The sequence below is a fragment of the Muntiacus reevesi genome, chromosome 7, assembly GCF_963930625.1.
Source record: "Muntiacus reevesi chromosome 7, mMunRee1.1, whole genome shotgun sequence".
Taxonomy (NCBI): Eukaryota; Metazoa; Chordata; class Mammalia; order Artiodactyla; family Cervidae; genus Muntiacus; species Muntiacus reevesi.
Genome location: NC_089255.1, coordinates 18,328,197 through 18,346,569, shown reverse-complemented (window position 1 = coordinate 18,346,569; position 18,373 = coordinate 18,328,197). Strand labels below are relative to the sequence as shown.

Here is an 18,373-nt window from a genome sequence, read left to right as displayed (position 1 = left end):
TGCTTGGCATATGGGATCTTAGTTCCTTGACCAGGGATCAAACCCAGGCCTTCTTCTCTGGAAGTGCAGCATCTTAACCACTGGACCACCAGGGAAGTCCCAGAGAGTGGCATTTTGAAACCAGATTCCGGCTGATAGGCATGGCCTTTGCTACTGGGTTGGTCATTGTTTCCAGGATCTTTCAGTGGATAAAACAGAGAAAAAATTTTTTAAGATAAATTAGTGAGTTCAAACTGATATTTCTAAGTCAAATTTAGGACAGCTGGATTTTTGCTTAAATCTCTTCTGTTCTGTCTGCTATCTTCTTTCTCCTAAGCTAAGAATCCTGTTTCTTAAGGCAACTGGGGATAACAGAGCTATAGTATCATATCTACTATTACATGTATCATCAGAATACTGGGAAGTAGATTATTCATTTACTTTATCACCTGTTATACACCCAACCATTTCAGAACACAGGACAACAGCCATCACTAAAAATGTGGTTATTGCAAACAATGTAAACATTTTTCTGCAGTTCTTTTTGTCCTTATAGATAGACAGATTACTGTGATTTAGAGACACAGGCAAGAGAGCTGATGCCACCAACTGCATACATATTTAGGTTAATTTGTTTCATTGCATTTTCCATTTTTAGGGATTTCTTTTTTAAAAGAATAATTTTGTTTTAAATTATATAAAGTATTTACTTTGTTCCAAATGCAAATTTATAAAACAAGGTGAATTTTAAAAATGTCTAGCTTCCATCACTGTCTTTGCTACTATTTTAACAATATATTTCATATTTGCTTCAATTGACTTATTTATTTAAAAAATATTTATTTACTTATTTGGCTGCTCTGGGTCTTAGTTGAGGCATGTGTAATCTTTGCTGTGGAATTTGGGATCTTTTTTAGTTGTGATATATGACATCTTTAGTTGCGGGATCCTAGTTTCCCAACCAGGGATCGAACCCAAGCCCCCTGCATTGGGAGTGTGGAGTCTTAGCCACTGGACCACCAGGGGAGTCCCCACTTATTTATTTATTTTAAAATTTACATGCGGAAAAATTCATCTTCTGTGGTGCACACAGTTCTGAGTTTTGACGAATTCAGAGAATCGTGTATCTCCCGCTGCAAACAAGACAGAACTTTCATCACACAGAACAAATTCCTTTGTGCTGGCCCTTTGTAGTGAGATTTGTCCCACCCCATCCTCTGGCAATCACTGGTCTGGTCTCTGACCCATAGGTTTTCCTTTTACAGGATGTTACGTAGGTAGTATTATACACTATGTAACTTTGTGGAGGGAGGAGAGTCTTTCTTCCATTTAGCAAAATGCATTTTAAGTTCTTCCATGTCATAGGAGGTATCAGTTCTTTGGTTCCTGTTGCTGAGTGGCACCCCATTGTTTGGACAAACCTCTGTTCATTCATTTGCCTATTAAGGGACATCAGGGCTATCCCTAGCAGATATCTTAGGAGTTTGTGGCCTTTGATGTGTCCTGGTGAGTTTGGTCCTTTCTAAACTCTCCAAACCAAATAGCAGAAGAAAATAGCAGGTCTGTTCCTGCTTTCTCAAGGACCGTGGCCAACATCAAACCTAACCCTAAGAAGCAAATTCCTTGGCCAAGTTGGACTCAGAATCAGTCTTTGCAAACAAGATCCCAGCTGATTCTTAGGCCCATGAAAATTTGAGAGTCACCATTTTATGGCCTCTATAGTTTAGAAGTCAGGCTCGTCCCAGCCTCAGGTTCCCTCTTCCCCACCAAGCAGGCTGAGTCCAGGGCACCCCAGCTGTGACCAAGGAGAGCAGATTGTGCAGGGAATCTGGGCTGAGCCCAGGGCCTGGCCCCCAGGAGATGGGCCAGCCGTGAGGGGTTGGGGGAAGCGGAGGGGAGCACCAGGACTTACCATGCTCCATTCTGTGTTAAACCATTTGGCCCCGCAGGGCTTGAGGTGGCAGGGTTGCTGGCTGGGGGGTTTCTCCAGAAAGGAACATTCATAGGGGTCCAGCACTTCAAAGGTGTCTGTGTTCTTCCTAACACAGATCACCTCCCTCTGCTGGGTCCCGCTCCCACACTCGATGGAACACTAGAGAAGGAAGCAGAGAAAGACAAGTGTCACATGATAGAAAGGGGATGAGAAATACCATCCATCGAGGAAGGTTTCCCAGAACTTTCCATCATTGCTTCAGGGGTTCCAGTTTTCCTGACAGCTCTGTTTCTGGCATGGAGAGCATCTGCCCTGAACTCTCAGGTCTTGAGGATGCTGGCGGCTGAGATCCTGATGCCCTCAGTAAAATGGGAGTGAAATCAGGTTTCCCATAGGTTACCCCACAGAGCATGCCATCCAGTCATTGGTTTTGTCTGGTAGACTCTGACACCTCTCATTGTAAAACAACGAACTAACATTTAGCTTATCTGCTGGCCTTTGGCGGGGTATGGCTGGGAATGAATTCTTTTTCCAGAGTCTGCATGTATGTGGGTGAAATTCTTTGGGACTCACAAAACTCAGAAGAAGACCATGGACTTGGGACAATGTCCCTTATGATCAGCCCTCCCCTTCCGACGGGGCAGCCAGCAGGAAGCCTTTGCCCACAGAATCCAACTCCCTGGCTCCTTACTTGGAGCCGAAGCTCACTGAGGTTGTGATTGCAAAGAGTCCAGTCAGATAATTACACGTCTTGCTTCATTGCATTAGGTTATGGAAATACGATGCATGTAACTGCCCATTAGTTATTCTAGTTAGCATTTATTACTTTGCAAAATATTTTCTGTTCATGTTTGGTGTATTCTTACTACCTTTTGATTGAAAAAATTTTATAAGCTGTGATCTATACACTTTTAAAGACTTTAAAGAAGCTATCGGCTTTATGAAAAGCCTGTAAAAATGTCTACAGCTGCAACTCTTAATACTAGCCTTGCTTCTATGTGCAGGCACATGGTGAAATTAAAAAAAACAGTGGGGGGGGAACCCATGTCACCACACAGCAAAAAAAAAAACCCTCAAACCCAAGCCAACAGGCTACAGATTAGTCACACAGCCCATGATAAACCTCCCCATCAGCAATTTCTACTTTGAGCCTGTTTTCAGCCATCTTCACAGGTATACAGAAAACTACAAGGTTTCTTAGTTTTGGAGCTGTCTGTTCAGATGGTAGAGAATAAATGTGACCCAGACACAGGGACAGACAAGAGGCCTGCTCCTAATGGCTAAAGACTGTGGAAGACCCTCCCGCCCCCGCAAGAACTAAGATAATTTAAGCGTGAAGCAGGGCTTCCCAGGTAGCTCAATGGTAAAAAACCCGCCTGCCAATTGAGGAGACACGGGTGCTATCCCTGGGTCAGGAAGATCCCCTCGAGAAGGCAATGGTAACCCATTCCAGTATTCTTGCCTGGAGCATTCCACAGACAGAGGAGCCTGGTGTTCTACAGGCCATGGGGTCACAAACAGTTGGACATAACTGAGCATGCGTGTACACACAAGGATGAAGAAAACCCAGAATTGATAGAGAAGAAAGAAAGCATTTGGTCATGAGTAATAGACTTGGTGGAATATCTTATGAACAAGAGTTGGGCTACTCCATTTCCAGAGTAGAAAAAGGGTCCCTAAACCTCAGAAGTCTCATTCTCTTGGGACAGCTTCTCTACAAGCCTCAGTAGGACCACTGCTAGCACCTGTGCTCACAACTTCCAAGGGAGTCTTTTCCCCTAAGGCCACATTAAAAGTCCCAGGGAAGGACTCAGTTTGACTTGGCTTGGGTCACATGTCCAATCTGGACCAACCACTGTAACCAGGCCAGTGGGGCATTTGAGGCCAACTCTCATTCAAACTATGGGTCTGGAAGGAATATTTCCTTTTATACCTTGAAGTCAATTAATGTTTAAGACTTACTTTCAATAACTAAGCATGCTCTATTTCACTATCTTCGGGGATTCCCAGGGCAGGGAGGTGTCAGCAGGCTCTGACAGTCTTATAAATTCAGAAACAAAACCTGGTCTACAATTAATCAGATCCTGACCCTTTGGATGACAGGGCGATACATTCCAATTTTCTAATCTTAGCAGAAATAAACGCTGCCTTCACCAGGATCTGTGTGATTCTCACTTCTCTGAGTGCTTGCACCCATGCTCAGTCATGTCCAGCTTTTGTGTGACTCCTTGGACTATAGCCCACCAGGCTCCTCTGTCCATGGAATTCTCCAGGGAAGAATACTGGGGCAGGTTGCCATTTTCTTCTCCAGAGGACCTTCCTGACCCAGGGATTTAACCTGCATCTCTTGAGTCTCCTGCATTGGGAAGGGGGTCTTTACCACCCGAGCCATTGGAAAAGCCTGTTCTCTGAGTAGGTCTAGAGTTAATAGGAGGCCCACAAATGAAAAAGAACTGAATCCTGCTCCCCTCTCTTCTTCCTCAGACACTGGGGGGCACGTGAGTTAAATTGCACTGGTTATCTGCTCTGTGTGAAGGCTGTTATGATCTGATACTGCAGTTTCACACAGGACTCTTCCCACTGTCTCAGTTTCCATAGATTGCTGTCGTTCAGTCGCTAAGTCATGTCCAACTCTGTGTGACCCCATGGGTTGCAGCATGCCAAGCTTCCCCGTCCTCCACTCTTCTCCCAGAGTTTCCACAGACACTTGGTGTAATTAGTGTCCCATACACCGTTCACGTCCCAATTATCTTTGGGGTTTAGATCCTAGATATTTTGCTACCAACAATGAGACAGAAACATTGGCAGAAAAATAACAAACGTGGAGAAGAGGAAACAAATATTTACTAAGTACTCCCCATGTCCCAAGCAACAACCCATTCGTACAGTGTCTCATGAGAATCCAATAGCAAGTCTAAAAAGGTGGTATTATTATTCTCCTATCTGGATGAGGAAACAGGCTCAGAAAGGTTAAATTACCCACCCCAAGTCAGAGAACTAAGGGGACATAGAGCTGGGATCAGTTATCAAGTATGCCTAACTCTGATATCGACTTGGGTAACATTGGTAGTACTTGAATTCTTTCTTTTCTGAATTTGTTAATATTTTACAGTTTGTATTATAAAAATATTAAAGGAAATTTGAGGAGAAAACATTTGCTCATGTTGTTTATATAAAAAGCTATACTTTGAAGTGGTTGAGATAGGGTTCACATACTTTAACATAGTCTGTTTTTCACTTGCCATTACATGTTCTTTCCACATCGTCCTAATTATCATTGTTGTTGTTACATAATACCTTAATGAGTTATGATATGCCACAATATTCCTAATTGCCCTGCTGTCATGAACATCTCTGTTGAAAAAGGCATTTTTTCCTCCTGTTAATTATTTCCTTAAAATGAATCCTCAGGAGTGGGGTGAGTGGGTTAAAGCAAATGAACATTTTTATGGTTCTTGATTTTTATTGCCAAATTGCTTTCCAAAGGGGCTGTATCAATTTACAAGGACAAGGCAGTCCATTTTTTTCAGGGTCTGTTTTTAAAGCTACTTAAAAGAAATAAAATTCTATATGGAGCCGGAGGTCCAGAGAATGTATAAATCATGATCATCAGCCAAAATTCTTTGGAGAACAAGCCAGCCCTGGGAGCCAAATCCTAGATGGTCTGAGAACTCAAAATACTGATGGTCATCATAACAAGGCAAAGAGGGAATGATTTTAGGGGGCTCATGTACAATTTTGGAACTCTAAGGAAAAAATTAATTGATCAGTTAAGTTACTTTATTGAGGTATTTGGTGTTATTGGTTCTTCATAATGAACAAACGTAGCTTCTTCTGTTTTTGCTTCTTTCCCCCAGCTTTACTGAGATGTAATTGACAAAATTGAAATATATTAAAAGTATGCTCATGATGATATAGTATACATATACATTGTGAAATTGTCCTTACAATCAAGTTAACACATCCATCACCTCACATATTTACCTTTTCTACATGCATATGTGAGAACACTTAAGTTCTACTCTCTTAGGAAATTTCGACTATACAGTACAGTATTATCTACTGCAGTATAGACACCATGTTACATACTAGACTGCTCCCCCCACCAGAACTTGTTCGCCTTATAACTGAAAGTCTGAACTCTTTTACCAATCTCTTCCTGTTTCCCTCACCCCCAGCCCCTGGCAACCATCACCCTACTGACTGTCTCTTTTTAAACATTCTATATTTATTGTTTTTGGCTGTGTCTCTGTTGTGGCACATGGGCTTGACTGCTCCGTGGCATGTGGGATTCTAGTTCCTCCAAGGGGACTGAATCTGCATATCTTGCACTGGAAGGCAGATTCTTAACCACTGGACTGCCAGGGAAATCCCTCTATTCTCTTCCTCTGAATTTAACTTTTTTCCAGATTCCACTACTTGTGATACCACTGCAGTGTTTGTCTTCCCGTGTCCGGTTTACTTCACTTAGCATAATGCCCTCCAAGTCCGTCCCTGTTGTTGCCAGCAGCAGGATTTCCTTCTTTTTTTAAAGTCCGAATAATATGCCATTATAAACAAATACCACATATCTTTACCCATTCCTCTGCTGACAGACACTCAGGTTATTTCCATGTTTTGGTTACTGTGAATAACGCTGCTACCCACATGGTAGGGATGCAGGTACCTCTCCCAGGTAATAACTTTCTTTCCTTTGGGTGTATATCCAGAAGTGGGATTGCTGGATCATATCTATTTTTGCTTTTGACTTTCAAATACAGCCCAAACTGACTTTATTAACAACGGCAATATGATAAGAGCAGCAGAAGCTACACTTTATTGTGTGTTTATTGTACATCAGGCACTGCATCACATACTTTGTCAACACCACTTCGCTTCTTCTAAAAATAACCTCATAGGTGCTGGCACGATCAGCATTGTATAGAAAAGGAAACCATGCTGGACCATAAGCCTCCTGAGGGCAGGAATATTTGTTTTGCAGCCCAAGGGTTTTGAAGGGCACATAGTAGGTGCTCAATAAACACTGTTGGCCGAATGAGGCTTCAAAAGCATAAGTGGCTTCTCCAGGATCACGGGTAGCACAGCTGAGATTCAAATTCAGCATCCCTGGGAGACACCAAGCCCTGTTTCCTGACCCCTCTGCTATGCTGCTTCCCACCAGGGACAGAGACACGTCGGCTCTGGCCACTCACCTGACTCCAGCTCCCCGCAAACCACTCCACCTTGCCGGTGCAGGGCCCGTTGTCACACGGGGTGGCGTCTGCCGGCCGGTTGCTCCCGCAGCCCTCCAGGGGCAGGCTGCCGACGTGGTTGGTCATGCACACCACCGAGCGCGTCCGCACTCCAGCCCCGCACTCCGCCGAGCACTGTGAGACGGGACGGGCACGTTAGCGAGGAGGCCTCCCCACAGGTTCTGAAGTCCCTTGCAGAGGAGGTGAAGGAGGACAGGACCCCCCATTTCCCTACCAACGCTTTCCCTTGGAAACCACTGACCACTTGTCATTCACGGTTTCCTCCATTATGGGACATCAGTACGGCACCCAATCTGGGTTTCCCGGGACAGTCTTCATTCCGAATATCCCGTCCCACGGCTGTGACTAATACAGTTACACTTGTCAGCCTACCTGTTCTACCTGTTCTGGCTTTCAAGTTCAAAAATGCAGTTAATGCATATAATGCATATAAAGGAGTTCCTTTCCAAGTGTATGTGTTAGTAGCTAAGTTGTGTCCGGCTCTTTTCGACCCTATGGACCGTAGCCTGCCAGGCTCCTCTGTCCATGGGATTTTCCAGGCAAGAATATTGGAGTGGGTTGCTATTTCCTCCTCTAGGGGATCTTCCTGACCCAGGGATTGAACGCGTGTCTCCCAAGTCTCCTTCATTGCAGGCAGATTCTTTTACCACTGAGTCACCCAATTTGCTCATAAGTCCAACAAACTTAGCCTAGGTACCCAACTAACACAATCAGCTATGAAGCACTGTACTCTAATAGGTTTATAATACTTTTCACACAAATAATACAAAAAAACTAAACAGATAAAAACAGAAAATATTTTAATCTTATAGTCCAGTACCTTGAAAAGTACAATACAATACCAGCTACATCACCACTGCTTTTATGCTTGCTTCTGGGCATCCTGGGCTTGAAATAAAGATACTGTACTCTGTACTCTATGCAGTACCATACTGTAAAATACACAGAAGCAGAACCACTTGTGGAGAATGCACACACATGACAATGTATGACAGACACGTGAACTTATGTGACTGAACATGTGAATGCACGCTTGCATCTTTGAAAGGTCGAGACTTGAAGGTTCCCATGTAGAGGGTTCACTGTATAGTCAGCAGCAGAAGAAAGAGAACACGAAAACTCGGGCACACGTCTGCCTGCTAGTAGCTGAGTCTGGCCTGGTCTGGGAAAGGAGGGTTGACGTCTCTCACAAGACACTGCTGCCTGATACTAAGGCAGGTGGTTCCATTGCTCAAAGGCCACAGCTAGGGGTGAAGTGGGAGCCAGACCGTCTGGGAGCCAGGCACATCGGTGTGTGTCATATCCCTGTTATCTGTGTGGCTGGGGCTTCCCTGGTGGCTCAAATGGTGAAGAATCCACCTGCAATGCAGGAGACCTGAGTCTGATACCCGGGCCAGGAAGATCCCCTGGAGAAGGGAATGGCAACCCACTCCAGTATTCTTGCCTGGAGAATGCCATGGACAGAGGAGCGTGGCGGGCTACAGTCCATGGGGTCGCAAAGAGTCAGATATGAGTGAGTGACTAAGCATGCACACACATGTCTGTGTGTCTGGGGGCCCGTGACTCAGTCCCTCATCTTTTCCATTATTACTTGGATGGATGGACACATTCCTGGCAGGAGGACTCTGGTTCTGCCCTGTAACCAGGTTTGCAGGGATTTGTAGGCACATTACGGGGTGGAAGCACCCTGAGGGATTCTTCTAAGTGAAATGGTGCAGACTTGGCCTAATTGATAGGGAGGAACTAAGAGGCAGCCACTCATACCTCCATCCCGGTTAAACTTCCACAGTCTTCTGAAGAATCCAGAAACCCAGACACTGCTCATTTGATGAGCAGTTCAGCTGCCTTGGTCAGAATACTCCTATTGCCCGTCAATCAACAGCTTCCATAAGAGTAGACAGGCAAAACCATCATCTCCCCCACCTCCCTCTCCTACCCCCAGGCATCTTTTAATTGACCTTAGTATTTTTTCCTAAACTTTTTTTATTGTGGTAAAATACATATAACATAAATTTTACCACTTTAATAATCTTTAAGAGTACAAGTCAGAGGCATTAAGTATATTCACAATGTTGTGCAACCATTACTGCCACCTGTCTCTCTTCTAGGGCTTCCCTGTGGCTCAGTTGGTAAAGAATCCACCTGCAATGCGGGAGACCTGGGTTCAACCCCTGGGTTGGGAAGATCCCCTGGAGAAGAGAACAGGTACCCACTCCAGTATTCTGGCCTGGAGAATTCCATGGACTATACAGTCCATGGGGTCACAAAGAGTCAGACACGACTGAACAACTTTTATTTCACTTTCTGTCTTCTAACATAAATCTTATTTTTGTCTTTGATGGATGAACTCATAATGGTTTCCCTTGTACACAGGTAACTGGTGGGATAATGATGAACTATATATACCTTTCAGTTCATCCTTGACACCTGACACCAGGGACCCCCAAGTTGGCCTGGCTACTGGGAAGAGGAATGTTGGGGACGATTTTGAGTTTTTAAGAAGCAGGGGAGGGGCAGGTCATTTGCTGAGTGGCTGTTCTATGTCAGACACTCCCAAGGTGTAGGAAAGGTATGATGCATTTATGCACTTTATTTAGAACTTCATTATTTAATATTCATGTGACATGCTAAGGAGAATTAAATAAGTTCTTTCACACCCATGTCTTGATCTCCAAGGCCCTTCGTCTTCATAGGAGGATAGAAAGCCTATGATAGTTCATCTCTAGGCCTCTCCCCAAAAGTCAGAAATCACCCTTGGGATTTTGAACTAGAGATTCATCTCTGGGTGGTTTGGGGCAGCTCCTGGTGCACACTCCTGCCCATCACCCCAGCAGACTCGGTCCTGCCTGCCCGCCTTCCCCCTCGCTCACCCTCTCGCTCCACTCGGTCAGGAACCAGCTTTTGGCGCAGGGGCCCATGTCGCAGTTCTCAATGTCATTGGGCCGGAGCTTCATGTTGCATTCCTCGTCGTCGACCACGTCTCCGATGTTGCTCACACACTTCACGTCCCGGGTCCTCTGTCCCACTCCACAGGGCACCGAACACTGAAACACAGCAAATGCACGTCAGCGCGGCGGGCAGTGCTCTCTCCGAGGCCCCTCCCATCAGGGCACCCGTGTCCTCCTAACCCACCGCCTGAGCAGAGGCCAGGGTAAGGCGTGACTCCTGGGTGGCTGTGTACCCAGCCATGCGATGCTACCTGGGGAGCATCCCAGGCTTCCTTTCATCTTTTGGACCTCAGTTCTGTCATCTATGAAATGGGAGAGCAGGATGGCAAGGAGGAGTCGACTCTAGCAGTCACTGGTCTTCACCCCACCACGACACAGGAGAGAGGAAGCCTGTGTGCACCCGGCTCCCATGGGTCAGCCTGATTGAAAGTCAGCCCTTAGGTCTATCTGGCAACCAGCACTTGTTATGGGTCGCAGAAAAGTCCTTCCAGGAAACTGCAGGAAGGGTCCTCCTGGAGAACCCAGGGTTCCCCCACATCAGGTCTGGGAGGGGGGAGGCGGGAGGGCGGGGCAGCTCCAGAGCAGGCTGCCCACCGCGTACCGAGGTCCAGTCCGTCCGGATCTGCCACTCGCTGCAGATCTTGAGCTGGCAGGTGCTGGCGGTGTCGGGCTTCTCCAGGTGCTGGCAGCGGTAGGGCTGCACCGTCAGGCTGCGGTTGGCGTACACCTGGCGACAGAGGACCTGGCGGTGCTGCATGCCCAGGCCGCAGGTTTTGCTGCACTCGGACCACTCCCCGATGTCCCAGCTGGTGCAGGAAGGAGACAGCGAGAAGGACCGTCACTTCAGTCAACAGGAAGAGAGCATCTCACACGGAAGCTGCCCGAGCCAATGGACACAGAAGCATCAGACTCGTTGGTTACGGGCGACCCCCAGCCTAAAGCAGCGCCTGGCAGCCTGCCTCCGCCCATCGGACTCCATAAAGGATGGGACTCTGTTCCATACCCTATTTATCAGTGATTAGGACCCGTGTTCCGTAAAATTACAGAAAACCAAGAGGGGACAAGTGATTTTTTCTTTTTTTTATCTAGTCACCAAAATAACTCCAAAGGCGAGTTTTATTACCCTGTAGTACATTAACCCACTTTGAGACTAACTTAGAAGTCTTATTCCAACCTTCGTTATTCTTTGTTAACTATTTACCCATCAGTGTCACATATTCTCCTCTGTCATCCTGTCTTGCCACTTACTTAAATAAGACATTAGCACATGTCCATTGTGTCTTTGGATAACAACTATGTTCTTACTAGTTTGAGAATTATGTTTCAGTCCTGTTTCAGGGCTTTCCCCCCTTGTTCTTTTAAGTTTTTCTCTTTTTTTTGATGCGGAACATTTTTAAAGTCTTTATTGAAAGTATGACAACATTTTAAGAAATATTTATCTTTTTTATTTCGGGCTGTACTGGTTCTTCGTTGCTGTGCACTGACTTCCTCTAGTTGTGGAGAGCGGGGGGGTACTTTCTAGTTGCAGTGCACAGCCTCCTCATTGCGGTGGTTTTTCTTGTTGTGATTCCTGGGTTCTACGGCGCAGGGTCAGCAGTTGCGGTGCACAGGATTAGCTGCCCCGTGGCAGGTGGGATCTTCCCAGACCAGGGGTTGAACCTGTGTCCCCTGCACTGCAAGACAGACTCTGAACCACTGGACCAACAGGGAAGCCCCAAATTTATTACAGTATTGCCTTGGTTTATGTTTTGGTTTTCTGGCCATGAGGCATGTGGGATCTTAGCTGCCCATCCAGGATTGAACTCACATGTCCTGCAATGGAAGGTGAAGTCTTAACTGCTGCACTGCCAGGGAAGTTCCCCGCCTTGTTTTTCTAAAAGAAGAGTTAGTCAATAACTAACCCAATACCTCTCCTGAGATGCTCCCCAGGCAGACATATTTGTGACTTTGATAATTGTGTCTCTGTATACAGCTCAGCTGAGCACTGACCACACTGGATTGTAACTCCTTGCTTCCCTCTTTGTTTCCCTGACCAGCTAAAACCTAGTTGCTCCGATTCACCAAAGGCTTCCTGGGAGGGTGCTATGAGCTCCTGTGTTAGTCCTGAAAGACAGCTATGCTTGCTAAACAGATTGTATCTTATGCATAGACTAAGTCTCATTTTAAATCAGATTATATTTACTTCTAGGGTCCTATACAGAAGCAACCTGAGCCAGAAACAAACGACCAAAACAGAGAGGTCCTCTTACAAGGCTGGGCAAGGGAAGATGTTGCAGGGCTCCTCCTCGGGGGTCGGCTTCATGGTCGAGTCACAGTAGCTCTCAGGAACCTCTTCGTGAGTGTTTCTGTGCACACAGCGAAAAATAGGGTACTGCGATCCTGCAAGGACAAGAAGTGTCTGAACACTGGGCTTTGGATGCAGACATGCAGAGATCCTGGTGCTGATGAAGAGAAGCCTCAGAAACAGAACTGTTCACACACACATACTCCTCCATCCTGAGATGTCAACACCTACTGCACGAGGGCTTTCCCAGGCACTGTGGGGGCAACAAAGAACAGTAGGAATAGTTCCCGTCGTCAAAGGTCTTATGCCCTATTCGGAGACATGGTTTGAACATGTTCAATGGCAGATGAAAACAATTTTCCTAAGAGTTCAAGACAATAAGAAAGATTGCTAGGCAGGGGAGTGGTTATAAAATGAACACAGACAATAACTTCTTGAAGGTTCTCTGGAGACATGAAAGAGAACAGGTCTCAGGGGATCTAGCTGCATCACAGAGAGAGGGTTGATTTTGGGGAGCTGTGCACACGTGTATTTTGGAGGGAGGAGGCTGTTTATGTTGTTGACCTAGAACAAAAGTGCATGGCAAACTGGCCTGTGAGTGTCAGGTATGTTGAAGAGACAGTCAGGCTGGGGCAGAGAAATAAGATTCAAGAGAGGCTAGAAAAGCAGCTGGCTTTGCCTTTGCAAATCATTTTTACACATTCCCCTAGTAAAGTACTGATCTGATGGTTAGTTATTTGAATATATGTCTGCCTCTTATGAGACGGTGAGCTTCTCGGGAACAGGACTAGTTCTTGATCAATCCTGTAACCCAAGTACAGCAGGGTAGTGAAGTGAAGTGAAGTGAAAGTAGCTCAGTCTTGTCCGACTCTTTGCGACCCCATGGACTACACAGTCCATGGAATTCTCTAGGACAGAATACTGGGGTGGGTAGCTGCTCTCGTCTCCAGGGGATCTTCCCCACCCAGGGATCGAACTCAGATCTCCTGCATTGCAGGTGGATTCTTTACTAGCTGAGCCACAAAGGAAACCCAAGTTTGTAAGTGCTCATAAAAGTTTGTTGAGTGAATATTTTTCAGAGGTCTAAAATCTGTTTTTATTTCTTTCCTAAAAAACTACTAATGGCCTCAGGTTGTTTTAAATGCACAGCTGAGTATTTCGTACTTAACAAAGCATAATCTATTTTGGAGAAGAAGTCAGAATTTGTTCAGTGAACTTTCTAGCTCTCAATTGGGGGGGGAAAAAAAGTGGATTCAATTCTGCCTGCCTCTCTCTGCTACCCCCTGGTGGCAGCACTGAAGTATTACTAATGCGTGTTTAAAAGAAATTGTGCAACTCCAGTGTCTGAGGAATAAGATGCTGTTTTTTTTTAAACAAATAATTGTCTACCCACCCCACCCACCCAAGCCCCAGTCTAGGCCAGTACCTGAATCCTGCTAGGCAGAACACTATCATTTATCCTACAGTTTTGTCTCAGTTCTGTTGCTAATTGGCCAGGCACTGAGAATTTCTGAACTTCAACTTGCTATAACTTTAATTGTAATTAGAGGGATAACTTTGAATGTAAGTGTCTCTAAATATGTCATCAGCCACAAAGTGTTTCAGTGCTTCTTTGGGCTGGTCTTGTGTGAGATACTGGGCCAGAGGGCAGTTCTTGTAAGAAACTTTGTAGGACAGTTTTGAATCAGAACAATCACTTGTTTAAACTACTCTTGCTGTGAAAATTTACAACGCAGCTATAACTTGAGACCCTTATTTTAAAATAATGTTCCAATTAAGCATAGTTATTAGCTGAGTAAAAAAGCAGTGCTGGCTATAACATTAATAGGAAGCAAAAGCTTTTGTGGAATTAAATTTTGTCCATGCAAACTAGTATAGCCGCTATGGAGAATAGTGTGGAGATTTCTTAAAAAACTGGAAATAGAACTGCCATATGACCCAGCAATCCCACTTCTGGGCATACACACCGAGGAAACCAGATCTGAAAGAGACACGTGCACCCCAATGTTCATCGCAGCACTGTTTATAATAGCCAGGACATGGAAGCAACCTATATGCCCATCAGCAGACGAATGGATAAGGAAGCTGTGGTACATATACACCATGGAATATTACTCAACCGTTAAAAAGAATTCATTTGAATCAGTTCTAATGAGATGGATGAAACTGGAGCCCATTATACAGAGTGAAGTAAGCCAGAAAGATAAAGACCAATACAGTATATTAACACATATATATGGAATTTAGAAAGATGGTAACGATAACCCTATATGCAAAACAGTAAAAGAGACACTGATGTACAGAACAGACTTTTGGACTCTGTGGGAGAAGGCGAGGGTGGGATGTTTCGAGAGAATAGCTTTGAAACATGTATATTATCTATGGTGAAACAGATCACCAGCCCAGGTGGGATGCATGAGACAAGTGCTCAGGCCTGGTGCACTGGGAAGACCCAGAGGGATCGGGTGGAGAGGGAGGTGGGAGGGGGGATCGGGATGGGGAATACATGTAAATCCATGGCTGATTCATGTCAATGTATGACAAAACCCACTACAATACTGTAAAGTAATTAGCCTCCAACTAATAAAAATAAATGGAAAAAAAATTTTGTCCAGTGACAAATCTGCTTCCATTAAGAAGAGATTTTTTTCATGAAATTCAACAGACATTAAGCACACTGTGCTGAGTTATAAAGATGAATAAGACTCAGTTCACAGCTTGCAGGATACCCACTGGGACCCAGCCATTAAGGGAATAAGTGAAAATCTTATTATTTAGCCCATCCCTTTCCCTCCAGACCGTGTGGGTTAAACTTTTCTACTTACAAGTTTGTGGACTGGAAAGGAAAAGTAAGTACCCCAACTTCTTGGCATTAATGAGGGGAGAATTGAATGTCCCTAGCTAAAAGGATACAGGTCACCCTAGGAATACTCTGTGCCTTGGAAATATGGATCCTGCTTGGGGCTGTATGCACATGGTCACTGCCTGCTTCCTTCCACCTTCTTACTGCCTGTACAATACCTTTGTCCATTGTCAAGTTCCAGAGATTAGCCAAGGAAATAAATTCAGAGGCACACTTTCTCTGATGGTGAGAAAACACTAGCTCTACAATTCTTGACCCAAAGACCAAAATGGTTTCTTTCTTTGGGTCAGTTTGTATTTCTGCAAAATGGCACCTGGCCATCTCTTCATTGTCTAAGAATGCCACAAGTGCTAGCCAGCAAGAATGGGGTGGGGAGGTCAGGTGCTGGCTGGACTTCAGGCAGCAGAAAAAATCTAGGATCAGTTGGTTGGGCTGGACATTGAGCATGTTAATCAAAATGGAAGTACATTCCATTGGAGCGGGGAGCATGCCACAGGTAAAATGAGGCAAGACAGTGAAGGCAGGGGCTAGTGCAGAGGTCAGTGAGGCATTGTGAAGAGAGAGGCAAAATAAGGAGAAAGAAAACAGTAAACGACTCTAGTCTTTAAACTCAGGGATCGACTGAGCCCAGCCAAGAATTTGACCAGATAGACAGAGGTCTGGGCAATGACTGAGCAGAGTATGGGTCACTCTTGTCCACTGGCGGCAGAGCTCCTTCCTGTGATGATGCTATCATGGTGCTGAAATTTTAACCTGAGAGGCATGTGTGGTCTGGTGAGCGCTGCCAGGAAGGACTGGAAAAGAGTTTTAGAGAAGGTTTTTGTGGGGACAAATGATGAGATTACAAAGCAAGTGAACTTGGATTTTGCAGAAAAGAGATGGACAGCTCTGGCAGGCTCAGAATTTCTTGGTTACGGCATACTTATCACTACACTGAGCACCATGAGATTAGCTAAATATTTTGTGCATCTGCACTGCCTTCCTGTGCTGCACATCTGAGACCATCACTGGCTGGGAGCAAATCTTAGAGGGAGCAAAGGGGTCCCTCCATCGTGCCTGGGACAGAATAGATAGGCACCACTGAATGACCACCTGGATGAGTGGCATCCGTCCAGTGAACATAAGGCTGGGTGAGCAGCATGCAGGGTGGCAAAAGGCACATGCTCTGTCCTTGTCCCATTGTGTCCATAAGACAATGCCTTACGGTCTCCAGACAGGCCTACATCTCCTCTTACTGGAAAGGCTGGGCTAGGCTACATTTAAAGGCTGAGATGGAAGAGACTCTTCTACACATGCCATCCTTGACACCAAACCACACACAACAATTTTTATCCTTTTAATAACTGCCTTAATTTCTCTGGTTCTGAGTACATTTGGTTCTTTTAAGTGGCATCATGTATGTATGTTAGTTGCTCAGTTGTGTCTGACTCTGCAGCCCCATGGATGGTAGCCGGTCAGGCTCCACTGTCCATGGAATTCTCCAGGCAAAAATACTGGAGTGTGTTGCCAGTCCCTTCTCCAGGGGATCTTCCTGACCCAGGGATCGAACTCCCGTCTACTACATTGCAGATGGATTCTCTACTGTCTGAGCTTCCAGGGAAACCCCTTAATGGGCATCACATGTCTGTGTGTTTAGTCGCTCAGTTGTGTCCGACTCTTTGCGGCCCCATGTACTGTAGCCTGCCAAGCTCCTCTGTCCGTGGGATTCTCCAGGCAAGAATACTGGAGTGGGTTGCCATGCCCTTCTCCAGGGGGTCTTTCCAACCCAGAAAAGGATCTTCCTGACCAAGGGATTGAACCCCATCTGGGCCATCAGGAAAGCCCATGAATACTGGATTGGGTAGCCTATCCCTTCTCCAGGAGATCTTCCTGACCCAGGAATCGAACTGGGGTCTCCTGCATTGCAGGCAGATTCTTTACCAGTTGAGCTACCAGGAAAACTCAACGGGCATCATACTACTACCTAAATGGTAGAATATTTAGGGACTAATACATGTTGATCTTGAGTTTCTGTGTCAAGTACATTTCACACTGCTTACTACACTAAACTGATGTTGTGACAGATCCTGACTAAACTCTTTTTGGCCTTAATGTATAATTATCTCTTGCTTTCTCCCTCTGTCAAGACACATTTAACAGGCATTTAACTTTCCCTCATAAGGCTTATAAGAGAAGTTGGTACAATGATTCTCCAGTTTATACTCTCTGTGCAGGTGTTAAGTATAAGCACATAAAGTTCATAAGTTAGCGCTCCAGTTCTGAAAGCATCATGGAACTAGCAAAGGTTCCAGGCGGAAAGAGCTCCAGACCCCAAGAGGAACCAAAGACTTAAATTCGATTCTCAAAAGCCACTAAGTCAGTGCTCTTATGAAAAATGTAAAAGCTTTAGAGGTGGTTGTGAAAGATTTTTCCACGTGTTGATTATGTCAAGGTTCCCAAATTTTGTGCTCTCAGACACAAGTCTCTTTAAGAAAGGGAAAAAAAAAAGTCCCCAAACCAATACGCCAGGAGCTTCACAGTTTCCCAGTTGCAGAAACTTTCTGAGATACAGCCTTTATTTCTATGATAACCTCCCTTCAAAGAACAGCTGTTTTAGGATCACAAATAGCACTTCACTACAAGCAGGAAGCTCTCACCATATATACGAAGGAAATCATGACTAAAAGATTATACATACTCTTAAAATGAAGATCTAAGGCACCTGGAACAGAGAAGTAGCATCAATTTCCAACCCAGATGCAGAACATTACATCAGGGGTTTCTAGACATCGTATCCCACATCTGTTTTAACTTTGGAGTGTTCAAGGACTCAGGGTTGTGAGCCCATGTCACAGTTCAGACTGATAATGATATTGACCCTTTTACACACAGACAGGCTTGGCTTCAAGCCTATCACAACCTTGTTTTGTTTATTTAAATTAATTTGCATTGGAGTGTTAAGAGTCCCTTGGAAAGTATGGAGATCAAACCAGTCAATCCTAAAGGAAATCAATCCTGAATATTCATTGCAAGGACTGATGCTGAAGCTCCAATACTTTGGCCACTTGATGCAAAGAACTGACTCACTAGAAAAGACCCTGATGTAGGGAAAGATTGAAGGCAGGAGGAGAAAGG

The 18,373-nt window shown here is 45.1% G+C and overlaps 1 protein-coding gene across 3 annotated transcripts in view; it reads right to left on the bottom strand.

Moving 5' to 3' along the window:
• The window catches only part of THSD4 (thrombospondin type 1 domain containing 4), a 630,546-nt gene that overhangs the window by 8,102 nt on the left and 604,071 nt on the right, over window positions 1–18,373 (bottom strand). For all 3 annotated transcript variants that reach the window (XM_065940121.1, XM_065940122.1, XM_065940123.1), the window contains 5 exons: window positions 12,362–12,491; window positions 10,714–10,918; window positions 10,035–10,208; window positions 7,105–7,278; window positions 1,892–2,071 (listed from right to left, as the gene is read on the bottom strand). In XM_065940121.1, coding sequence (XP_065796193.1) covers window positions 1,892–2,071; window positions 7,105–7,278; window positions 10,035–10,208; window positions 10,714–10,918; window positions 12,362–12,491 — 863 coding nt within the window. The remainder of the gene's footprint in view (window positions 1–1,891; window positions 2,072–7,104; window positions 7,279–10,034; window positions 10,209–10,713; window positions 10,919–12,361; window positions 12,492–18,373) is intronic.